Raw genomic sequence first — 25025 nt, forward strand, 5'->3', positions numbered from 1 at the left:
TCTTTCATTGACCAACTCTTCCTCTCCTTTCAGTCACAAGTGAAACATCCCTCTGCCCAGCAGGACTCCTCCTCCTCCGTGAGATGAGGCCCCCTTCCTGTCCTCCCTCTCCTGACTCTCCTGTGTCTGCTCCTTTCTCGTCTCCTTCCTCCTCCCGCCTGGAAGAGCAGCAGCTGTGTCTCCTCCGCAGACCCCCAGTACCTGTTTGGGAGCCTGGCGCACAGTAGGGCTCAGTCCTTGTTGGGTGACATTGAAAGCACATAGGCTGTAGGGGAACAACATTCCAAGTCCCAAATATGTCCACTTGCTTCTCTTTTCCCTTTGGACTAAGAACTTGGCAGCTAACAAACTTCGGGTGTGGTGGGGAGAGGGTATCAGAATAAGGACAGGTGTATGATTTAAATAGAAGACAGTTGGAGAAAGGAGGTAGAAGAGAACTTGGCAGTTCAGGAAGTTTGTGGCTAACTACAAGTTGCTGTGATTTGCATCAAGCCTGTCCTGTTGTGTGTGTAGTAGGCTCCCAGAATAAACGTGCTGTGGAGACTTTCCCTAAGGGCTCCCTCTGGCTGATTCTCTGATATGCTGAGTCTCTGTGGACAAGGCTGTGAAAGGAAACTAAACTTGGAGGGAAACACATGTTGCATCTCTTTGTATAAATGGTTGCTACTTTCCACCCCAAATAAGCCACTTTAATAGGGACATCCCACACATTATAGTGTACAAGGTTCTCATCCACTCCCAGGTAGAAAGGATGTTGGATGTCATTGAGTCCTGTCCTTCGACCTCTTTCTACAGCAATTCCCTCTGCAAATTCTGATGATGACTCACAGTCTTCCGTTCCCCACTGCACTAACTTACAAGGCAGCCAGTTCCGTATTTGGAGAGTTCTGGTTGCTGGAAAATCCCCTTTAGCCCAGTGCCTTGTATGTGGTTGTGGTTTATTAAATTAGATAAACACAGAAAAAATTTACAATCAGGACAGTAGAAATTATTTTAAAGGAATATAATGTTTTTTGATAAAAGATTGTGGGAAAATTGTCTTAAGTGTTTGAAAGAGTCTCCTGTCTTAATATTTTACCAAATACATGTTCTTTCAATATATCACCTGTATAGGAGAAAAAAAGACAATAAAGGCTGCCTTGCTATATACTAAGAGTCAATTACAAATATCTACCAAATGACTGCGCAGATTCTCATAAACATTGATTATCTTGAGTCTTGAGGTTAAAGTTTCTACTGGGCCTCTTTGCTCATTGCAAAAGTAACAATAGCCTCAGCATTCACACAAGGAGAGCAAGGGAGCACAGCACAGTATATGGAAGGGTGATAGGTTGGTTTCTGGTTCTGTCCCTGCTGCTAACTAGCTGTGCGATGTCAGGCAGGTTATTAGACTCTGCTGGATCTTGGTTTCCTCCTCTGCAAACTGAGGTTGTTAAACTAGGTGACCTGTAAGGTTCAGTAACACGCCAGCCCTTCATGGCTCTAGGACTTTGTACTGTCCTCCTAAGGACCAAAGCCTCACGAGTGAAATGAATTCTCAGCCAGTTGGGTAATTGATAATTAGCAAGATTCTAACTCCTACTAAATATAGATGGTTAAATTAAAGCAATTGTTTTAAATATAACCATCTGCATGCCCTTTCCTGGAGTAGCAGGAGCTTGAGTTAATAAATAGTTGGTTACAGCACTGGGGTCATACCACCTCCAGGGCGTATCACTTCTGCCTTCAAAGTTAGCTAAAACCCTCTGGGTGTCAGCTGAATCTGAACTCTTTCAGTGCTTCTATTTTTAAACCACAGTAATTGGACTGTAGAGTCCTGGTAGAGTATGTGCCAAGGAGAAAAAGATAAAAGAAACAACTCCAAAACTGCAATGAAATCTCAAATGGTTTTCAGTAATTTACTTTTTAGCATGATTTCCCTCCTGATATTATGATGTTTTCTGATAGTAAGGTACAGTTATTTGACAATAATATATTTAGTTATAGAAGAAATTCAGTATATTTTTTCATTAGGAACCACCAACTTAAAGGAAATATATCCCCATAGGGATATAATAAACAAACAAACAAAAAACCAATATGGGATGTTCTACAGATCTATAGAAACTATTGTTCTTCAACAAAGAAACTGCATGTGAAAAGAGAGAGAGTCAGGGAACCTATAGATTAAAAGAGATTTAAGAGGCATATCAGCCAAATGCAATACAGTGAATATAGGGGTCTTATATGGAGATTGATTTAAAAAAAACCAACTGTAAAAAATTTTAAATTATGAGAAAATGCGGGTTATTCAAAACATTGCTTGGCTATTTGATGGTGTGACGGAAATATTGTAAATTGGGAGAGGTGGCAATGATGTTTATGTGACTATGCTTTTTAAAGTCCACATTTTTTCAGATATAGACTGAAATATTTGTGGGTAAAATAATTTTGGTATCTGACACTTGCTTCAAGATAATTCAGCAGGGGAAGGAGTAAGGGTGAGGAGTAGAGTGGGTATAGAAAAAACAAAAGTTGTCATGTGTTGATAATCATTGAAGGATAGAAGATAAGACCATGGGAGCTGATTATATTATTTCCTCTACTTTTGTATATTATTTCCATAATAAATTTTTTACAAGTAAATGCTTTTTTTTTCAAATGCTTACTTCTTCATTGACATATTTTTAAGGCACCAATCAAAACCTGTTCCTTCTTTGTCTATTGCAAATATATTTTCATTTACCTCCTGTACAATATGTTTTTTAACTCTCTGTATCTCATGAAGAGGGCTCTCATTTATTTTGTTATATTTACTTGTAGTGAATCTTACAATTGTATTGAAATGCATATTCTATAGTGTAAGTTTCAACATTTCCTCATCCCGTGGGATAAAATGCAGGTCCCCCCTACTCTAACAAACAAAGCCCAGCATAATCAAACTCCGTCCTACATGTCAGACAAACTCTTCCAAAATATAGAAAAGAGGAACCACTTTAAAACACATTTTATGAGGCCAATATTACCCTGACACCAAACCAGACAAAGACATCACACAAAAAACAAAACTACAGACCAATATTCATATTCAATGTAAACAAAAATTCTCAACAAACTACAAGCAAGTCAAATCCAGCAACATATGAAAAGAATTATACATGTGAATGTGGCAAATTTTAGGTGATATATATTTTAGCACAATAAAAATAGCAAAATAATAAAAATAATTATAGACAATGACTAAATGGGATTTATCTCAGAGATGCAAGAATTATTTAACATCAGAAAATCAACCAATGTAACACAGCGTGTGACAGAAATCACAGGATCATTTCAGCAGGTGCAGAAAAAGCATTTGACAAAATCCAAGTTCATGGACCCCCAGCCTGAGAACACCTATTCTGGAAAGTCGCTCAACATAGCAGATGACAAAGGAGAGTGAAGAAATATCCCAGGGCTAGAAGGTGGATTTAAGGGGAAAAAATGTTCTCTTGAATCTATTGGAAAGAGTCTTCTTAAATCTGCCTCGATCGTGGACAAGGACAGCATGAATGATTTACCTAAGATCTAAAAGGCCTACAGAGGGTAAACTTTTAAAGGGTAGATGTGTGTATTCCTCCGGTGCTGCAGGTATACTTATTCCCTGCTAGGTGGCCATGGGTATTTTTGTGGTACTGTAATTAAAGGGCCTTTGAGTGGCTTGGAGATTTAGGGCAAGGGGTTTAGAATTAGACTTGGCACTGGCTCTGTGATTGTAGGTCAGTCATTTAAACTATGAGTCTCAGGGTTCTTTTAGTTTTTCGTCATATCTGAAGTTAGGATTCTAAGACCGTAAGATTAGAATTTTAAAAAGTAATACCTATGAAGTATTTAGTGCCTGGGCCGTGGAAGTGTTTATCATGATGAAAAACATCCAAGATGGTATAAATCATGGGTCTGTCTTGGGACAATCACGTCTGCCGCTTAGATAGATGTCAGGCTAGGGGACTTCATAACAACAAGCTAAAGGGACACATATTCTTGTTTAAGGACTAGCCTTGTTGCTCGAATAACCTTGAAAACTGAAGAAAACATTGGTCACAGAATAAAATTTAATTTGGACAACTTTAGCAGTGGTGCATTTAAAGTAAACACATACATGGCAATAGACAGCACTGGCCGGGTGTTGCCAAAAAAGAGGGTTTTGTAGGGTGAGTCCTCAGAATGCATTTTGGGTCTTTGCCAAAGGGTGATTTTGTTCATACAGGGACAGAGCTTGACTTGACTTCGGCTCTGGCTAAATCTGTGTAAACGGTTTCAAAACCTGCTTACAGATACAATTGTTAGTCAAATGTTTCCGTGGGTGAAACAACTGAGGGAGGCCCTATGGGCTGCTGCAGAGAGGAGGGGGCCTGTCATTGGAGGGCACGCCCTGTCTAAAAGCATTTATTTTCAAAACATTTCAGAGCCACCAACCAGCCAAATAAACAGGTTGCAGGGGCCTCAGTCCTGGGCAAGCAGTTTATAGTCTCTGATCAGTGGAACAAGCATAAATCAGGTATTTCTCTTTTGTACCCCTGAACCCATAGGTGGTCTTTCTCCTTCCAATCAGATAAATCCTTGGCAGGAACTGAACGGCTAAAAGCTCTGAATTGTAGCATCACAGAATCCTTAGAGCTGCTTATCTCTTCCCCATTTCTGGTTGCTTCCAGCTCCCTTCACAAATTCTTCCCCTCTTTTTTTTTTTTTTTAGCACTTAGCTGCTATTTAGAGTAAGGTGGTACTTAACTACCTTTTTTTTTTTTTTTGGTCTGCTTTTCTAAGCACTTAGGCCTTAAACACTTTAGTGTGTTCTGGCCTAAGAGCCAACTCCTCTGCCAAGAAGTCATCAAGCCCTGATTCCTTTCCCTTCGTTCCATCTCCTGAGTGGCTCCCAACCACCTGTGCAAAAGCAGCACATGTGATAGAACCATCTCCATCCCTCCATGCTACTGACTACTCATTCTGGGCCTCTCGGTTTCCTTTGATAGCAAATCCTTTGCCTTCCTTAAAGTTATTCACTTCTGAAAAATATCCAGAGAATTATCAAAGAAAATCAATTACAGCATTAATAAAATTTAAACACTTTTCTTTACAGGCTGAATGAACAAAATAAGCAGAAGTGACCGTAGGGATTGTAATCTGAAAGCAACTCAGCGATGAAGCATTAGAGGGTAATTTTTACAAAAGGTAAAATCATGATTCTCATGCAAATAATAAATGGCCATTATTAATTCATGACATACTTATTATTAACTGTTATTAGTTCCTGATGGAATCAGTAAGGTATTGCAATTCATTTTTTATAGTCTCTCCCTGACAAATTCCTTTCTATCACAGATCGTTTGCACTGCTGTGAACAGGAATCATTTGTATCACCATCAGTTTTCTACAAGTTAACTTCTACCTCAACAGAGCTGTAAAATAGCCTAGTGAAAGGCAAAGGTGCTCACCTATACAGGATAAAACAACCCTGCAAAGATCATAATCCAGCATTCCACTGAGAAGGTATTCTATAGCCTCTCTTGCCATTCCAGCATCTTTCACAGCTTTTCCCTTCAGTGGTGATTATTTTATTAACGTCTCTCCATCTCGTTTTCATCCCTATCCCTTGCTTTTCCCCCCAATTCACAATCCTAGGCTTGGATAAATGTTGTCTGTGTGTATTATGGACTGTGTGAAAATGCTTGTAAACCTTTTATAAAAATGCAGGGGGAAAAAAGGCCTATTTAGTAATAGGATTTAAATACTGCATGTAAAGTGTTCCTTAACGAGCAGGTTCTGCTCTTCTGTATCTCACAGAAGTACACAGAGTTTAAACACTTGCATTATGGTAGGAATGGTTAGCTTTGATTTAAAAAGCAGAGTTGTCTTCAGGAATTTGATTTATAAAGCTGGAGTTGTTTCATTTCAAAGTTCTCTTTTTCCCTAGAATAACGCAGACCCCAGGGGAACTCTGGGCTTCATAAGCCACTAATAGGTCAGGCAATGGTCCTGCTGATGGTGCTGAGGTGCAATGTGGGAGAGTGGAAGGAACTCTAATGCAGAACTCTTGGGACTTAACCACACAACGAGAAAGCCAAGTAATTTAGAGATGCGAGTGAATGGGGATCAATGGTGAAGGAAAAAAGTCAAGTGGTTTTGAGTATAAGTCAAGGCCTTGAGAAGTGTCCTTCCCCCTGGAAACTGGAGTCATCTCCAGAGATGAGGCGATGACTAGGAATCAGCTCTGCCCTCAGATTTCAGGTTTCAGGTATCATCCTCCTCAAGAACTGGGCAGATGCATACATGACAGCAACAGAGGTGGACATGACATGGGGACAATAAAATGCTACCTGAAGACAGAGGAGCAGCTGTGGGACCATGACCACACATGGCTGAAAAAGGAAGTGGTTTGTGGGGGGACATGATGAGTTTTGTTCGGCACATATTTACGACCTGGTAGGGCCTCTACGTGTCTTATAGTTATGGGTATCAGCTCCATCTTTCTCCTGTTCCCCCTTCTGCTTCAAGTTACCCTTCAAGTTTAAATTCCTCTTGAAAAATGGAAACAATAGCTTGGTTTTCTTTGATCTGCCCTCACAAACCAAGCAAAATGCCTTACATGTAGAAGATGCTTAATGGATGTTGAATGGATAGGTGGATGAATGGGTGGATGGATAGATGGATGGATGGATGGATGGATGGATGTATAGATATTCAAATGTTCTTAAGGAGAGGCTTTGCCTTTGCTTCTTAAAGTTCCTTAGAGCAAAGTGGGACAGGATAGGAGAGCAGAGGTTGAAAATAATTGGGATCTTTATGGAGACAACAAACAGACAGTTGTAAAAGATCAGAAAGAAGAGTTGGCAGAACCTAAAAATAACTTGTGTTTTGAGACGAAAGGAAAAAGAGTAAAGATGGCTAGATGGTCTACTTGGTGTGCAAATAGCAAATGTAGTTTATATTTAAAGAATATGAAATTAAAGTTTAACCCCAAATGACACAGAATTTTGTTGTTCCTAACATCGTGTTAAATAAAAGCCATTCCATCTTGCTTGGACCTGTCTCTGATTGCTTGGCCTGCTGCAGTCATTTTTATTGCTCTAGACGGCATCTGTTTTCATTATCAAAGCAGATACTTTCTGCTAAGTCATCTCAAAGTCCAACTTAACTTGCACAATGTGTTGTTTTGTAATTAAATAAAAATCGCAGGATGTTTTGGATTAGAGGAATCTTCCTTCAACAAGTTCCAAGGTTAGTAAGAGAGTGTGACCTGTCTAACACAGAATTCCCTCATCCAAAACATCCAGAACATTTCCCTGGATTAATTTGCAACTCACGGAGATTTGGCGTCCAATTTGGTAAAGATTCTCTGTCTGGGGGGAGGGGTGCGGGGGGTGAAGGGGAAGCTGAGACGAAGCGAGAGAGCAGCACAGACATATATATAATACCAACTGTAAAATAGATAGCCAGTGGGAAGTTGTTGTATAACAAAGGGAGTCCAACTCGAGGATGGAAGATGCCTTAGAGGACTGGGACCGGGAGGGTGGGGGGGAAGTCGAGGGAGGGAGGGAATACGGGGATATGTGTATAAAAACAGATGATTGAACTTGGTGTACCCCCCAAAAAATAATAAATAAATAAATAAAATTAAAAAAAAAAGATTCTCTGTTTCAATCACTCTTTTCAAGTCGGGTCCGTATGCATTTATTCAGCTCTCTTATTGAAAATGTTATGAAAATTATAACTAAATTCAAAGAATAAAGAAAATGGGAGAGAAAATGCAAAGGAAGGAAGAAAAGTGATGAGTGAATAAACAAGTTCATTCATGAATAAAGAATGTTTATTCATGAACAAATTAATTCATTCATCCAACAAATGAACTTACAGAGCTCTTATTTGTACCAGACACGGAGCTGGGTAAGTGCTGTGCAATAGAGAGAGAAATAGAAGCCACTGGTTCTATTCCCCAGGAGTTTAGATTTGTTTTATTTTTTATAAAAAATTTGCCTTTGGACAGTTTAAATTCAATTTATATTGGTGTTTTAATCCAATCAAAAACTACACAAAGAAATAACCATGAACAATTTCCTTGCACCTTTAAGGAGATGTTGAACATTCCGTGTGGGAAAAGGCTACACCACTGGATAAGATGTGTTTTGATTGGATTGAATCCCAGGGCCCCTAGTCAGTAGGCTAGAGGAAGAGAATTTTTAAAATATGATTTTTCGTTAGGGGCTGTAGAAAATAAGCTTTAGTACAGTGTATCAGGCATACTTTTTTCTTTGAGCATTGGCGTGAGTCTATGTAGCTTTAGAAGGAATGATCTTTAGCAAAAACTAATTGACAAGTAGGACCAAATGTTCTTGTAGTTCTGAAACATACTGAGAAAATTTCCATTTAATCCATCTATTTCTCAATCTTGGCTCCTTGTTGGTCAAACGGTAGTTCTTCAAAATTCAGTGAAAGAAGGTATGGAAGGCAACAGAAATGCAGTAATAGAGTGTTACTGAGAAGGTGGAGGGAGATGAGGCTGATGACCAGTCATCCAGAAAGGATGGTTATGACATGTATGGCATTTGAGGGCTATTTCCCAAGCTCCCGTGTCTTAGTCAGTTTGGGCTGCTATGAAAAAGTACCACGGACTAGAGGGTTATAAACAACAGAAATGTATTTCTCACGGTTCTGAAGGCTGGAAGCCTGAGATCAAGGTGCCAGCATGGTTAGGTTCTGGTGAGAACCCTCTTCTGGGTGGCAGACCGTCAACTCCCCATTGTGTCCTCATGTGGTGGGGAGAGAGGGAGAGAGCTCTCTGGGGTCCCTTTTATAAAGACACTAATAACCACCCAAAGGCCCTATCTCTTAACACCATCACATTGGAGGTTAGAATTTCAATGTAAGAATTTTTTTGAGACACAAACATTCAGTGCATTTTACCCCCCAGCCATTTCCACCTGCTCTCACTGGAACCCAAGCTCCACAAGAGCAAGGACTTTGTTTGCCTTGTTTTTTGTTTTTTTTTTTTTTGATTGGAGTACAGTCGATGTACAATATTATGTAAATTACAGGTGTACAATATAGTGATTCACAATTTTTAAACGTTATACTCCATTTATAGTTATAAAATATTGGCTATATTCCCTGTGTTGTACAATACACCCTTGTAGCTTATTTTTATACCTAATAGTTTGTATCTTTTAACCCCCTACCTCTATATCACCCCTCCCCGCTTCCCTCTCCCCCTTGGTAACCATTAGTTTGTTCTCTATATTTGTAAGTCTGTTTCTTTTTTGTTATATTCACTAGTTTGCTGTATTTTTTAAATTCTGCATGTGATGTCATGTAATATTTGTCTTTCTCAGTCTGACTTATTTCACTTAACATAACGCCCTCCAGGTCCATCCATGTTGTTGAAAATGATAAAATTTCATTCTTTTTTTATGGCTGACTAGTATTCCATTATGTGTATATATATACCACACTTCTTTATCCATTCATCTGTTAATGGACACTTAGGTTGTTTTGTATCTTGGCAATTGTAAATTACGCTGCTATGAACATTGGGGTGCATGTAGCTTTTCAAATTAATGTTTTTGTTTCTTTTGAATGTATACTCAGGTCTAGAATTTCTGGATCATATGGTTCTAGTTTTAGTTTTTTGAGAAACCTCCACACTATTTTCCTTAGTGTCTACACCAATTTACATTCCCACCAACAATGTAGAGGGTTCTGTTTTCCCCACATCCTCACCAACAATTGTTGCATGTGTTCTTTTCGATGATAACCGTGTTGACAGGTGTGAGGTGATATTGTCTTTTTGACTTGCACTTCCCTGATGGTTAGCGATATTGAGCATCTTCTCATGTGCCTGTTGGCCATCTGCGTGTACTCTTTGGAAATATGTCTATTCAGTTCTTCTGCCCATTTTTTAATTGCATTGTTTGTTTTTTCAATGTTGAGTTTTATGAGCTGTTTATATATTTTGAATGATAACCCCTTATCAATCATGTCATTTGCAATTATTTTCTCCCATTCAATAGGCTGTCTTTTTATTTTGTTGATGGTTTCCTTTGCTGTGCAAAAGCTTTTGAGTTTAATTAGGTCCCATTTGTTTATTTTTGCTTTCATTTCCTTTGCTTTAGGAGACAGATCTGAAAAAATATTGCTATGATATATGTCAGAGAGTGTTCTGCCTATGTTTTCCTCTAGGAATTTTATGGTTTCCTGTCTTACATTTAGGTCTTTACTCCATTTTGAGCTTATATTTATCCATGGTGTTAGTGAATCTTTGCTTTGTTTTCTATTGTGTTTCCAGTAAACAATGAATAGTACATGAAGGGGCTCCATTAGTACCTGTAGAGTGAATGAATGAGGAAATGAATGTTTCTCCTGCTCTGGAAAAAGAAATACTGGCTCCAGTGCTAAAGACCAAAGAAAGGGAACTTCCTTGTTTCATCAGTGACTCTTGTGATCCCTGACTTTCCTCTAACAGACTTCATCCATCCATCCATCCAGCAACTTTCACTGAATCTGCCTTGTTTCCCTAGTACTCTGCTACTTGCTGGTGTTATAAAGGTGAAAAGGATAATATATGAGCTCTTAAAGAGCATACAATCTCAGTTCCAAGAGGGGACTCAGAGGAGAGGTAAGAAGAGAAAGAAACTGATGCATATCAAATGTGAAAAGTAGAACTAGCAGGGTTTCTGGATAGGGGGGAATTAGAACAATAGTTAAGTGAGGTGAATTATGACTGGACAAAGGTGAACTGTCCATCATAGAAAAGATCGACGAATGGGGAGGTCTAATTATATGCCCTCACTCCCAAGAGTCCAGGACCACGAGTAAGTCTGAGTTCCCAGCTGTAAGAAGCTAATATGTAACAGGAAAAATGAAACAAATGTACAGGTTATAGTAAGAAACAAAGTAGTGACAGGGAAAGTCTAATAACCTATGAGGTGGATCCAAAGGAGGAAACATTTTCTCTCTGTCTTGGGTAGCTTCATGTCATATTTGATACATATAAGATGCTGCTGGGAAAAAAGGCAATTGGAGGTTGGAGCCTGTCCTCCTAGATCTGTGGTCTAGCAGGGGAGATGGAGCCCATCTGTCCAAGACCAGTGCTGTGCCAAGGCTGACTTGCTCTGGCTCCTACCAGCTCTCGGGAGCCAATTGCTAAGCCTGTTTTTAAACATAGCCATTTAAAAAAATTTAAATTTACAATTAAATAAATCACATTGAAAACAAAGGTAATAAGTACTCAAAACTTCTCACTTCCTAAATTATCTGTGCTCTTGAGGATTTTAGGTGGACTGTATCTGTATTGTGTGCTAGTGGGCACATTTTCCCAATTCCTCATTCAAAGACATAACATCAGTAGCTTGAAATTGCCATGGTAGAAGTATTTACACCATTTACACTACAGAAATTGGTGAATGCTACAAATTGGGACTTTGCTTATTCTTTTGTTTTCTAGATTTTAGAAAATGATGTAGAAAATGTTTAAAATGCAGATTAAACTGAAAAGGATGTCATGTCTAAGCCATTACATTGTGAATAGCACAGAAAAGTTTGAGGAAATATTCCTCCAAGATTCAAAACTCTTATCCAATACAGCAAAGAAGTTACTCGAGATGTTGACTATCAAGTGATACACCAACATGCTTCTTCATTGTTTTGCTTTCATGTGACTTGCTACATATCAGGCAACGATCATGTAGGAATTATACCTGTTCATCAACTACAACCATTAGTTGGCCATGAATACAAAAATTCAGCAAATATCAATCAAAGCATTCTTTGAGAATCAATTGGCTACATGTAATTTATGAGAAAGAACACTGTGCATCTTATTACTCTTTGTAGATTGTGTGCTATATACTCTTTATACCAGTAAAATCTCTCATAAACATACATATGTATTTACACATGCATGTGTGTGCATATGTGTATATGTATCTATATCTTTATATCTATACTTATACTTGGATTTTTTTGGAACACTGGTTGTTAACACTTACCAACACACCACTGTCCAAAACCAAAAAACAGAGTGAACAGTAACAAATGCCATAAGAGAGTCGCACGAAGCTATGGAAGCAGATTCCCTGGGAGACAGGGAAGCTCTCACAGGCTTCACGGAGGGGATGAGAACCAGAGGAGGCTGGAGGCAGAAGAACTCAAGGGCACCATTTCCTTGGAGGCTCTTGGCTTTGCTTGTCCAACTGGTTTCTAAGGGGAGAAGGGAGGTGCCTTTCTAGCAACAAGGGGGCCACTGCCTGCCTGAGGCTGTCACTGTGGTCTGTTTTCTGGAATCCAGAATCAGACGCAGGCTCTGAGAACCACAAAAGGTTGTATAAGAAGACAGGAGGAGCTCAGGAGTCATCAAAGCCTCTAGAACAGAAATGTTCATCTCCTCATGTGACTTCAGGGACTGGCCAGTATAGCGCAAACTGCAGAGAGAATGGTCAAGTCTCACTAGCAGAAAAAGTCCACTAGCCAGGGGTTTCTGTCAAGGGGCATTTTTCTTTAACTGGACTTGTAGCCTTGGAATTCAAACTTTATGTCAAAGTAGGGGATAGAATTAGGCCCCCAAATGTCCTTTTGCATTACATGTAATTATTACATGTCCTATAGAGTTGGACAGCATCTTTGCCCTCAATATCTATTTGTATTCACAAATGTTCATGGGAGTCAAGTTTTCTGAGAGGCACTAGGACACTAACATCATCCCCCAGACTCCACTTCCATTTTTCCATCTTCACTCACCACCTGCTCTACTACCATCTCCACTGAAACTCTAAGATGAGGCCGGAGTGTAGAAAGGACAGCACTTCCCTTCCCACCCTGCCATCAACCCCATAAAAGGGTGGGGAGAGAGGGAGGGGACCCGAACAGTGATGTGGTCTCAGCATCGATCTTGTTTAAATTGTTGGAGAGGAGGACAAGGCCTTGGTCCAATGTGGCACCAACACTAAAATGTATCCTGACTTGGCCATCCTGACTGTGGGTGTATTTGTGGGAAACACCTACCCATAGGTGAATTGAAAGTGTCACCATCTTGGGACCCTTGGAACAAGTCTCTCTGCAGTTGACATAGGGAGGGAGGGAGAAGGAGACAGGGTGGACACAGAGGCCAGCAGTGGTGGAAGATGAGCTTGAGGAGAAATGAGGGCACTGGATTTGTAGGTGGGAGGAGCGGATCCACAGTGACGTTGTTGGGAGAGGCATGCCTCGCGGTCTTTTCTAGAAGCCATGTTGCATAGAAAGCATAGTTTTTACTCTCCTTTGTGTTTGCTTAGAGGAAAGGCTAATGGAGTTTGAGGTGGAGGGATGGTTGTGGTGGTGGTGGTGGTGGTGGTGGTGGTGGGACTTGAGCCCTATTGAATCTGAGTTCTCCCCCGAGATGTGATCATTACAAGCATTGCCAGAAAGCTCGGAGATATTTAGGGCGAGGGCCCTGCCTGGAAAAGTCTGGAGTTTCTGCCTGGATTCCATTTGAATCGGGGCAGAAATGTAAAGATACAGCATTTGTTCCCACAGGCTGATGTAGTGTAGAGCATAACTTTTACACATAGAAAAAAGAATAAAATAAAAAGTACAAGATATAAGACGTTAAAAAGTTAAAAAAAAAAGATTGCAGGCTGATTAAGGGGAAAAAATCCAGATTTCTAAATAGAATGAGAAGACCTGTCAATTAAGTTAATAATCAAAGATAATCACAAATATTTTAAGAAGCTAAGGCAGGGCAGTTGAGTTGTGGTGGGCGTGTGTGTGTGTGTGATCAGAGAACAGGGAAACAAAGAGAAAATCCTGATAGAAAAATAATTCAGGAAGGAAATAACTTATTGTTGGAAAATGATTTCTACTTCTCATCTCAAGCTTTTGCGTTAAAATAAAGTAAGACCCATGAAAGTAGAACTATTTCCAAAGCAATCATCCTCAGACTTGTTTTGTAACACAGATAACCTGAGTGGCACCAGGCTATATCTCGAGAAGGTTACGTCTGGTCATCTGGTCTGCTGGCAGTGAATGGCACTTCATGTTTCCCCTGCACTTTTCACCCAGTTGCTTATAACATGCAGAAGCTAACCCCTCACAGAGACGCCCATGCAGTCCAGCCCCTCTTCCGCATCCAGCAGATGAGGAGCTGCAGAGCTCTTTTTTCTGCTGACTGTGGTCACGCATGGCTGGATGATTCATGGTCAAGGCCAACAGCCACATCCACATGTCAGAGTCATTAATTACCAAGAGAAGGACTCAGCCCAGAACCACTCAGGGGATAGAAAGTCCTCAAAGAGTGAATCTGTTTGAATAATCAGAACAATCGGAGCCATTGTCACATTCTTTCTCAGCTGCCCCTTTCAAATACAAGCTGTTTTCTACTGCCCAGAGGAGACACTGTGAATGGTGCCTGAGATTTTTCATAATGTTAATATCTGAATGAAAGGACCAGGTATGATTTTGGAATGAAGGCAATGACAGGGAGAAGAGCAGGGGTCAAGAAAATGCCCCAAATTTCAAAAGGGTGCATTTCAGAAATTGCCATTGGTAAGCTTGGTAGCAAATCCCAGATAAATTCTAGAATAATTAAAGGGATGGTTTTAGAGCTCTTAGTAAAGCAAGAGGCTCCCAATAGGAGGCAGCATGATGCCCTTAGAGCAAGAAACACCATATTAGACACTTTCTCTTTTCATGAGTTTACTTGGATGCTTCAAAACTTCTATCATGCTGTGCTGTTGGACAAGAAGGAAAAACATGGGCCTGGTCACCATCCAGAGAGACTCAATAATGGTACCCAGGATGGTGAACCAGGCCCTGTGGTCCCATGCTTGCTCCCATTCATTCATCCCAACAGAAAAGTCACTAATTTAACATATACCTTACTGAGCATGGATTTTATGCGTTTTTATCTTCTGGGAAAGGAATAGGAAGAAATCGTTCAATCCCTGTCCTCATGGGGCTTATAAGCTAGTGGAGGGGAAGGACAAGTACACAAGTAACCACAATCCAAGCCAGAAAAATAAAATCACAAAAAGAAAAGTACCAAGTGCCATGGGGGGATCAATGGAGACAAAGGTCCCTCTGGTTAGGAGACTAAGAAGGCTCTGCATGGGAGATGGTATTGGGGGCGGAGTCTGCAGCAGGAGAGAGATGCGGGTGATGAAGAAAGGCATTTGCCCTACAGGCTGTGAGCAGAGGCGCAGACTAGGGAAAAGATTAAGCACAAAGTCCAGTCTGATGGAAGCAGGGGGACAAGAAAGACACGTCAGGACTGTTGTGACGCATTCCTCTCGCTGGGAACCAGCCACAGGGAGTCCTTCAGATATGTGTTTGGGCTCAGGAGTCACACACCGTCTGGCATGAACCTTGCCACGCCACCACCTTCACCATGACATTGAGCAAGTTACGTAACTTCTGCAAACTCTAGTTACTTCACCTGAAGAACAGGCATGGTTATAGTGCCCAACACGGAGGGTCACTCTGGGGAGTAAGGGAGGCTATACGTCAGGTGGTGTCTGGCACGGAGGGAGTGCTCTCTAAATGGGCTGAATAAAGCCCAGAATGAAATTGGAGGAAGCTCTGTTCTGCACGTGTGATCTGGCAGTGCTGGAGAGCCTTGATTAGAGTAAGTCAAAGAGCAGGAACTGTCTTTCTGATATTTGATCCCAATCGAGTACAGCAGGGAGAGCCGGGAGGCTAAGCCCAGGTTAACCAGGGAAAGCTGGGAGGCTGGCCCAGTTCAATTGAACTACGGAACGTGGGGAGAGGGGGCAGCAATTACCCTCCTAATTCAGAGGTTAATCTGAATTGCATTAATCTTTATGTGTTACCTTTTCCTGTTGGTTTTATTAAACATCTAAAAAGCACAGTTTTTAAAAAATGAAATTTAGTCAAACTGTTCTCTATGATTCGATCCAACTGATTTTGAAAGCTAAATATTAAGTTGAGAATCTGATTGCTTGAGATCTTGGGATGTATTGGAAAATACCGTCCTGGGAGAAGGGATGGAACTTAGGTGGGGACCTGCTCTGCAGCAGCTTCCGCTTCCACTGTCCACAAGTCTCTGGACAGGAACCTTGGAGCATCCATGACCCCTTCATCCCCCACGAGTCACCAGGTTACTCGATCTCATCAGCTCTACCTCTAAGTACCTTCCTTGTCTGTTCCCACTGCTGCCCTCGTGGTCTGGGTTCTCACATGAAATACTGCAGCATTTTTCTGAAATGCAAGTCCCTGCAGATATTCTCTGCTCAAAATGTTTCAGTGGCTTTCCAGCTCCTCTAAGACAAAGTCTAAACCCCCCTCACAGAGCTTCAAGGTCCCTTTGCAAGTTCCCTGCTATCTGCATCTGCACCCCATCTTAACCTCCTCCTGCACATCCACGTGTCAGCCTTTCCAATGTGCTTGTTGGTCCCTGATGCGCTTGGCTCCTTCCTGCCTTGAGGTCTTTGCTCGTGGGTGCCAGGCCCTGCTCTGCTCTGAAGGCTCTACACAAGTTAACTCACTTCATCCTCACCACCCCCCTCTGAAGTGGATAATATTACTCCCATTTTACAGACGGGGGAGCTCACATGTCAAGCATTTTGCCTGGAGTCATGCAGTTAATAAGTTGTAGAGCTGGATGAGTCCTGTGACCCGAAATGAATTTCTACCCATCTTTCAAGACAGTTCAAGCACTGGCTTTTCTGGGAAGTCTGCCTGTGCCCTGAACTTAACCCCAGACAGCTATCATTTTGGGCTAATTTTTTGTTAAATGATCATCTCCCTCTAAGCAGCACACCCACGGAGGATAGGCCTCTGTCCTTTCCTCACTGAGTCCCCAGAACCTATATTCTGTGTTGGGTATCTAATGAATGCTTTGATGAAAGGAACTCATTAATGAATAAGTGAATTAACTACTTACAGGGTTCCTTTTGCAGTTGTCATATGGTATCATAGCCATTTGCCAAATTGTCAATTTTTGGTCATCCGTTTTTCCTGTAATGTGTACAAAAACCTGGCCAAAGCTTAGTGGTAAACCAGCTGGCTCCCAAGAATCAGCTCAACTGTCCTGAGTTTATTTAAGAGCATTTCTGAAGTGCTGCGGAATCGTCTAAAAATGCACAGCGGCGGGACATTAACACTACCAACCCCAGCATGCTCTTTGCTCAGATGTCCTTTGAGTTCCTCCCCTTTAGGATGCGAGTTAGTCTGTGAGTAAGGGAATCGAGCGGCGGAGACTCAGGAGCACCAGCTCGCCGCGTGTGTGTCCAGACATGCGATAAGCGAGAGAGGAGCAGTGGACCTGGTGAGAAACACACCCGAACCTTTTCTGCACAAAATATTCACCACGAGAAAATACTGACCATCAGGTAAGCCTGAGAAACCATAAAGGGGAGGTGGGATAGCAAAGCACCTGCCTCGCTGACCTACCTGTGCAGACACCACCAGAGGATCTCGTATTCATACTGCGTTTACCGTATTTCCTCATTTTCTGCATTCTCTATGCTCTGGCGTCTCGGGCCTCGCTGTGTCAGGTGAACAGAGGGGGAGGCCGCCCTCCCAGGGCCAGTGGATTCTTAGAGATAACACGCAAGTGCAGCTTTCAGAGACAAATCAACTAACCCAAAGCCCACATCCCAATGCCTCCTTTATCAAGCTCTCACACATCAAGACAATATTCCTCCACCCTAATCAACCCAGGGCCGGGTGCCAGACAACTCAATAAAGGCTCTCGTCTGTGCTTTCCTTTCAGTCCTTCTGCCTCCTGACCAGTTCTGGTGCTTCCCAAACTGGTCCTGTGTGGGAAACCAGGCCTGCTACTTCTAGGGATCTGTGAGTGTAAAAACAGCCTCCTTTATGACAGCATTTCGTGTCTGTGTGTCTTACCATCCCTGATTAAAACAAAGTCCAGGTATATTTAAAAACACATACTACTCTATTTCATGTGATAGGATTCTTTTTCTTGATCTTCCCACAAACTTTTGAAGTATGTAACTAGACATCATCACCATCATCTTATAGCTAAGAAAGGGAAACAAAGTGAATTTAAGTGACTTATCCAAGGTCACACAAGAAATTAATGGCAGGCTTCCCTGATGGCTCAGTGGTTAAGAATCCACCTGCCAATGCAGGGGACACGGGTTTGAGCCCTGGTCCAGGAGGATCCCACATGCCTCGGAGCAACTAAGCGCATGTGCCACAACTACTGAGCCTGTGCTCTAGAGCCCGCGAGCCACAACTATTGAGTCCATGCGCCGCAACTAATGAAGCCCACGCACCTATAGCCTGTGCTCCACAACAAGAGAAGCCACCGCAATAAGAAGCCCGTGCACTGCAATGAAGAGTAGCCCCCATCCTCTGCAACTACAGAAAGACTGCACGCAGCAATGAAGTCCCAATGCAGCCAAAAAATAAAAAATTAAATAAATGGAAAAAAAGAAATTAATGGCAGAGCTAGAATTGAAACACAGGTTTTGGGCTGGTACAAAATGTTGGACATTTCCCCCAAATTTCTAGAGAGAACCATACAAAGTTATAAATACGTTCTTCTGTGAGCCTTAGTTACTTTGTAAAATGGGGACTATAGAATACCATCTTTGGGATACATATGATAATATATGTGAAAGCACTTTGTAAAATGCAAATATGATTCAAATCAATATATTAAACTGTCACAAAGTTTTTCCCAGTTATCAGGACCAGGAATATTTGAGTAAACTTTGTCCTTTTTAGACTGCTCAGCATACAAACACATCCTAGGTCTGGTGAAGCACTACCTCCCACGATGGAGCCCGAGAGGGGCCTTTTCTCCCCATTTCCAGCAGATGCAACATGAGGCTGACACAATGAATAGGCCCACATCTGTGGTGAGAACCTAACTTCTAGATGCAGTGTGGTCTTGCCTTATGAGCTACAGCAAATCCTAACCAGTAGGATAAGCATAAAGTGTATTTCAGTGAACACAATAGCCTTCATTTTGCTATAAATATGACATAAGACATGTGACAAGAGATCAGAGGCATCCTTCTATTGGGTTTTGGATTCAAGGAAGCAGTTACTGCAGTCCTGGCTGGAAACAAATAGATGGAGCAGAAGTAATGGCCACCTCCCTACCGTTGAGGTGTGAGCTCTCCAGGCATCGAAATCTGTATTCATAGGAATGATTGTTGCCTTTTATGGTGCGTGGCTCTGTGTCTGGCATTGTATAGGGCACTTTGTCTATGTTATCTCGTTTCATCAGCATTGAACAAGTAAGAAAACGGAAGCACAGGGAGATTAAGGCCCTTAGTAAATGGTGAGTCCATCAGACTCAAAGCCTAGATTCAAAGACTCAGACTCTATGCAGAATTTCTCACCTTTTAATGTGCATAGGAGACACCTGGAGGTGTTGTTAAAGTGCAGATTCTGATTCTGTGGGTCTGTGGTGGGACTAGAGGTTCTGCATGTCTAGCCAGCTCCCAAGTGATATACATGCTGCTGATCTGAGGACCACGCTTCAAGAAGCAAGGCTCTAAATCACTCTGTTCCTTGAAAAGTGCTTCTTGAATCGCATCATAAAAAACAACCATAGGGGCACTCGAGGAGGGTGGGGGGGGGACTAGAGGGAGGGAGGGAATACGGGGATATGTGTATAAAAACAGATGATTGAACTTGGTGTACCCCCCCAAAAATAATAAATAAATAAATAAAAAGAAAACCAACCATAGCTCTTCTACTAAGCACTTCCCTAGGGCCTCTCTCTTTGCCAGAGCTTGGTGACACGACAGATTTCCTCTGTACGTATTAAATGCTATATTTAACTCAGTGAATGATTTCTTTTTCCATTTGTTCACTCCACATACCTTTATTGAGAGTCTGCTAGGAGCCAGCCACAGTGCTGGGTGCCAAGGACACCACGATAAATAAGGTGCTGGTCTCTAACGAGGAGCTATTGATGGACACAGGCTTCCTGAAAACCTCTCAATACCTGCAGCAGACTGACTTAGGATCAAGTGCAGTCGTGGGCTGCCTTGACTCTGGGACCATCCTCACCACCACAAGGCGTGGGCATGTTTCAGCATGTGGGTCCAATTCTCTTGGCACAGAGAAAATTTTATAGTGGCTCCTCCTGTCCAGACTCTACTGTGAAAATACAATTCGCCTACCTTGGGTCATCGATTGTGTCAGTAAACATATAAAATTATGCCATTTTTGCTGGGATAAGAACACATCGAATGTTTCTTACACTTACGTTTGGGGTGAGAATTGCTAGAGACAGAACTTGAGTTTTTCTAAACGCTTTTAAATAACTTTACATGCATTTGGAAGACAGCAAGAAAGTACCTCTAAAGTTAACCTTTGGTTTATTTGACAAAATTAAGTCTCAGAAAGCACTCAGAATCTTAGCAAATGGACAATTGTCCTGAGATTAAGGGTAAATGCTTTCTAAGGTGTGGAGCTCTAACAAATGTATTACTTTTGAAATATTTTTGAAGCATCCATGTTTTTCAAGTCAATTTCCCTCACTGATACTGTAATTAGTTTTAATTTATATATTACTGTTGTTTGAGATTTATTTACTACTGTTATTTAATTGCGGGCCAAGGCACACATTTCAACCAGGAAGAAATCTAAAATTATAACATCAGATGGCTCCCAACTGTTCCCTATGTGAGAATAAACACCCATAAAACCCCTTTTCTTTAGCAAATGCCATTTCTTTATCCCCATCTTTATGGCCTGGCTGATAAGGGGATGAGGAGAGAGGTGAAGGATTGGGAGGTGAGGAGAGGAGGTCCATACACCTATAGGCAGCCAGCATCCTGTGACCTCCAGCTTCCAGAGTGGCCTTTAGCTTCATTGCACTGAAACCCTGGCACCTTTACTGGGGTCACATGGTCATTTAGGTCATTCAGACCTATCTCCACTCAAATGCAGATAAGATTCTATACTGTCCGGAAGCAGGAAGCCAGCAAGATAATGGATCAGGGGAGAAGAAGAACTATTCTCAGGAGCAATAGTGTTAGAGGAGACTTTTACAGCCATCATTCTTCAGTGAACTTCTACTGCGAGGTGGTGAAGGATTGTAAGGGACTGCTGGCATCCAGCTGTCTCAATATATGGAGGAAGAAAGTTATGAATGAGGCACAGAATTTAATTACCAAAGTCAAGGTCTAGAGACTAGTTAATAAGAGAGTCAGAACTTGAAGCTCCATCTGCTGAAATTGCAACCCAGGGATCTTCCTTTTTGTTGCCTGAGTACCCATCCTAAATCACTCCTTCATTCATGACATCCCAGCCTTCCTCTAGGCATACAATTTTGCCCTCATCACAAACCATCTGTCTCTCATTATTTTGTTCATTCAGTCATTTTGCAAACATGTATCCAGAGCCCACTGTGTGCCAAGAGCACACGGAGAACATCACAGGTGAGGTCCCTGCCCTCAAGGTGACCACAATCCAGCTTCAGTCTCTCCTTGGAGCAATGCTTTCTGGATCCAGCCTTCCCCACCAGAAATGACTGCTGCTCTCCCTGTGAGAGATGCTTTGCTTTCACAGTTAAAATATCTCTACTAACATTGACAAGAGAGGAAAACAAAACACGACAAAACACAAGACACGGCCTAGAGTGGATATTGCATCTAAAGACAGTGAAGTGCTTTTGAAATTGTGTCAAGAAGCTTTCAGGCCACAATGAGGAGTGAATTACAAGTGTCGCTACGGTGTTCTCCTGAAATTGATTCCATAGAACTATAGTCGAAGGGGGCCTATATTTTTCACAACTGGAAATGCCCCTTGTCCAAAGAGGTGCTGGCTTACATCAAATCTTTTAAGAATGTAGTCACTATTAATCTAAAATGAGTTCCTAAAAAACTGTAGCCATACTGGGTCATCTAAGAGGTTAGCAATATGAAGATATGACTTTGGCAGTGAAGTTATGTAAACAGCAAGGGAAAAAAATCTGGCAGCTTAAAAAGATTTTCTGTTTTTCTTTCTTAGAGGAGGATTAATCTGGCCTACATCTAAGAAGATTTGTCTTAAATTGACAATGTAGGCTTACATCAGTGTATTATTTTAAAATGTGATAAAACCATTTTTATTCCTCTTTGGCTTCTGAGTTTTTTTTCTCAGTTTGGAATTATTGTGATGTTTGAGAGCCTACTGGCATAGAACGCTTCCGAATATCCCCACTGTGATGTTTTCAGATAGGAATAAAGGAAAGCAACGGGCACCATCAGCAATGACTCTGTGTGAATGAGGACGTCCAACGTGGTGAGTGTCCATTTCTTGGGGAAATACGAGTCCGTGTTCCTGATGGTGGATATGGGTTTCTGTAGTAACCTGTATCTTTGATCAAGATTTTGATTCAGGATGAAGAAACTGGAGAGATTAGGTTAAGTGAATTTTACAAATTCTAATTGAAGCATTGTCAGTGGACAAGGTTTTCCAAGTCCCCTCTCCTGTGCAGGGTACACAGCTGACAGAGAATACGTTATTTTCACTACTGAGAAGCCGAAACCAGAGGATACATTTTTGCAGGTGGGAGATTATTTGGACCACCATCAACACTATTTAGAAGCAAAAGTTCTTACTCCATGTTTTCTAAGATGCATTTGGGGGAGTAGCTGCCGAAATCATAACAGGAATCTACCTCCGTTCTTCATCCCACTTTGGGGCTAAGGTTGAATGCCTATTTTTCATAACGATTGGGCTTCATTAAGGAATACAGAACAAAGGATAATAAGACTATATATATATATATTTTAAAGGATGAACCCAGTGAAGAACAAAGAAATACACTTACCCACATGAGATAGCTTCCACTTGCTGCCCAAGGTAGGAACGGACCAAGAGGTCTGTGGAATAACAACAGTGTCCCCACAACGCTCTCTCCTTTTACAATTTTCCCTGTATCTAGGGAAACCTTCCATAGTAGAAGGAACAATCTTGAAATATCCCCAAGTACGTTTAGAAGTTAGAACTGAAGAGAGACTAGCACTGATTCCTCTAATGGGTGCTCAGGAAAGTCCGTGTTATTTGGAGGCGTAACTGGGGTGTCCTAGCTTGAACACTTCCCCTGATTGTCATTAGAACCTCCTGGCTTAACTAAATATCCTCTCTTTATCCCTTGGCACGCGCTGTGGACTAATGACGTGAATACTTGACATAAAATCCCGTAAAATATTATGCTTTAGTAACTTCCTAGTTAAAATTTTATTTCATTTTCTTTACTGGGGCCAAGGTACAGTTTTGCCATTTAATTGTGGAAAGTCTATATACTATAAAACACCAGGGGCAATTTTTAATATAATAAACTTACAACTTGTGGCTGATTTGCAAACATATCAAATAGGCAGAAAGCAGAGGCAGGTAGTGTTTCTTATAATGACATACAAGCAAATAATAAATAATTGTTACCCCGGAGGTATCCTGTGGTATGAAAATGACTTTTTGTGAAAGTATAGTTGATTTAAATGTTATATTAATTTCAGGTGTACAACCCAGTGATTTGGTATTCTTGTAAATTATACTGAAAATGCCTTTAAATTTTTTCCCTCTTTAAGATGCATATACTTCTGATAGTTTCTAACATGCATAATGTTGAAAGCTTTACAGACATATTTTTGATAAAACCTACTAACAAAAAGTTCTTGGGCATTTTATTTCCCTTAACTACTTTAAAAAAATTTCTTGCTCTGCTATTTTATCACTAAATGTGATTTTTTCCCAAAATATGGAAACTCCTCTAAAACTCCTTACCTCTCTCAACACTGTCCACCTTCTCATATGTTTCTATCACTGTGAACGTACATATGATTATATACACATGTGTGATGAGCTTCATGTTAAAATGACCTGAGGACGTACAGGGATTTAGGATGACATATGATCTGGACTTCCCTGGTGGTCCAGTGGTTAAGACTCTGTGCTTCCCCTGCAGCCAGTGTGGGCTGGATCCCTAGAGGTGGAACTAAGATCCCTACGTACCTCATGGTGAGGCCAAAAAACAAAACAGTATACTGATGGCGTGTGTGTACCATCTGTATCTGCATGGTAATCTCCATGACACAAGGCAAATCAAAACTAGTCTTAAAACATACCAGTCACTTCTGCCCTTTCCTTTGGAGTTGATTATTCACATTAGGTATTTCTAAAAGATCCACAAAGTTATTTGGCTTATAAAAGACATGATTTAATTCTTTCAGCCAACATTCATACACCCCATCCGTCTGAGGAAAATCCTGGCACTTGGATTAAGCACTCAGTTAACAGTCGACTACATGCAGACACTTCCACACAGTGAGGGGAAAAGCAACATTTTACTTCCACCCCACACAAAGCTATGATATTTACCTTCTACTTTGAAGATAGTAAAGTGTGGTCGGCAATGGAAAGAACCCAACGCGTTACCTGCGCAGTTCATCCACAGACCCTGGTAAACCCAAGTGGCCGTTATCACCGAGGATGCTCGGGTGGTTACTTTCCACTCATTGGATGCAGTGGCAGCGACGAGAGCACCAAAGCCCCCGACGCCGAACACCAGAGCTGAGATCTGTGCCCGGGACATGTCTCTCAGGCGTCTCCAGGGACACGGTCTAGACAGATGGTTGCCGTGGTCTAGGCATGCAGCGGACACAACCCGCTTGGACCAGTGTTGTTGCAGCAAGTTAATGCGGGTAGGTGACAGTACTTCATGCTCGGGTGGCCTGAGGAAGGACCAGAATTTAGGATAAAGTCTGATTTACCGATGGCATTGTATAGGTAGCCTAAGATGATCCTTCTAACTTCCTACAAGGATATTTACTGAAACTCTGTAGATGGATTCTAAAGGTTTTGAGTTCGCAGATTTTTTTCCTTGCACCATAGTTAATGCTTAATTTTCTGTTAGCCTGAAGCGTAATGAACCATGCAGGGACCAGATGTTACAAAGTACAAATTATACAGTAACAGTTAGGTCTTACTTGACCCATTGCTTTAGTCATGGGTGCTTCTGAATCTTATATAAATGGAATCATAGTGTAGGCTTCTTCTGTGACCTATTTTTTTCACACATTATGTTTGTAAAATTAATTTATCTATGTTCA

The 25025-nt window shown here is 41.3% G+C and overlaps 1 protein-coding gene across 1 annotated transcript in view; it reads right to left on the reverse strand.

The window, feature by feature from the left end:
• The window catches only part of CLDN10 (claudin 10), a 99877-nt gene extending 75152 nt beyond the window's left edge, over positions 1-24725 (reverse strand). Inside the window, exon 1 of the mRNA XM_057707890.1 lies at positions 24295-24725. Within this exon, the coding sequence (XP_057563873.1) occupies positions 24295-24508 (214 nt within the window). The 5' untranslated portion in view covers positions 24509-24725. The remainder of the gene's footprint in view (positions 1-24294) is intronic.
• Between the last annotated feature and the right edge of the window lie 300 nt (positions 24726-25025).

Source organism: Hippopotamus amphibius, chromosome 14 (assembly GCF_030028045.1).
Source record: "Hippopotamus amphibius kiboko isolate mHipAmp2 chromosome 14, mHipAmp2.hap2, whole genome shotgun sequence".
NCBI classification, from domain to species: domain Eukaryota; kingdom Metazoa; phylum Chordata; class Mammalia; order Artiodactyla; family Hippopotamidae; genus Hippopotamus; species Hippopotamus amphibius.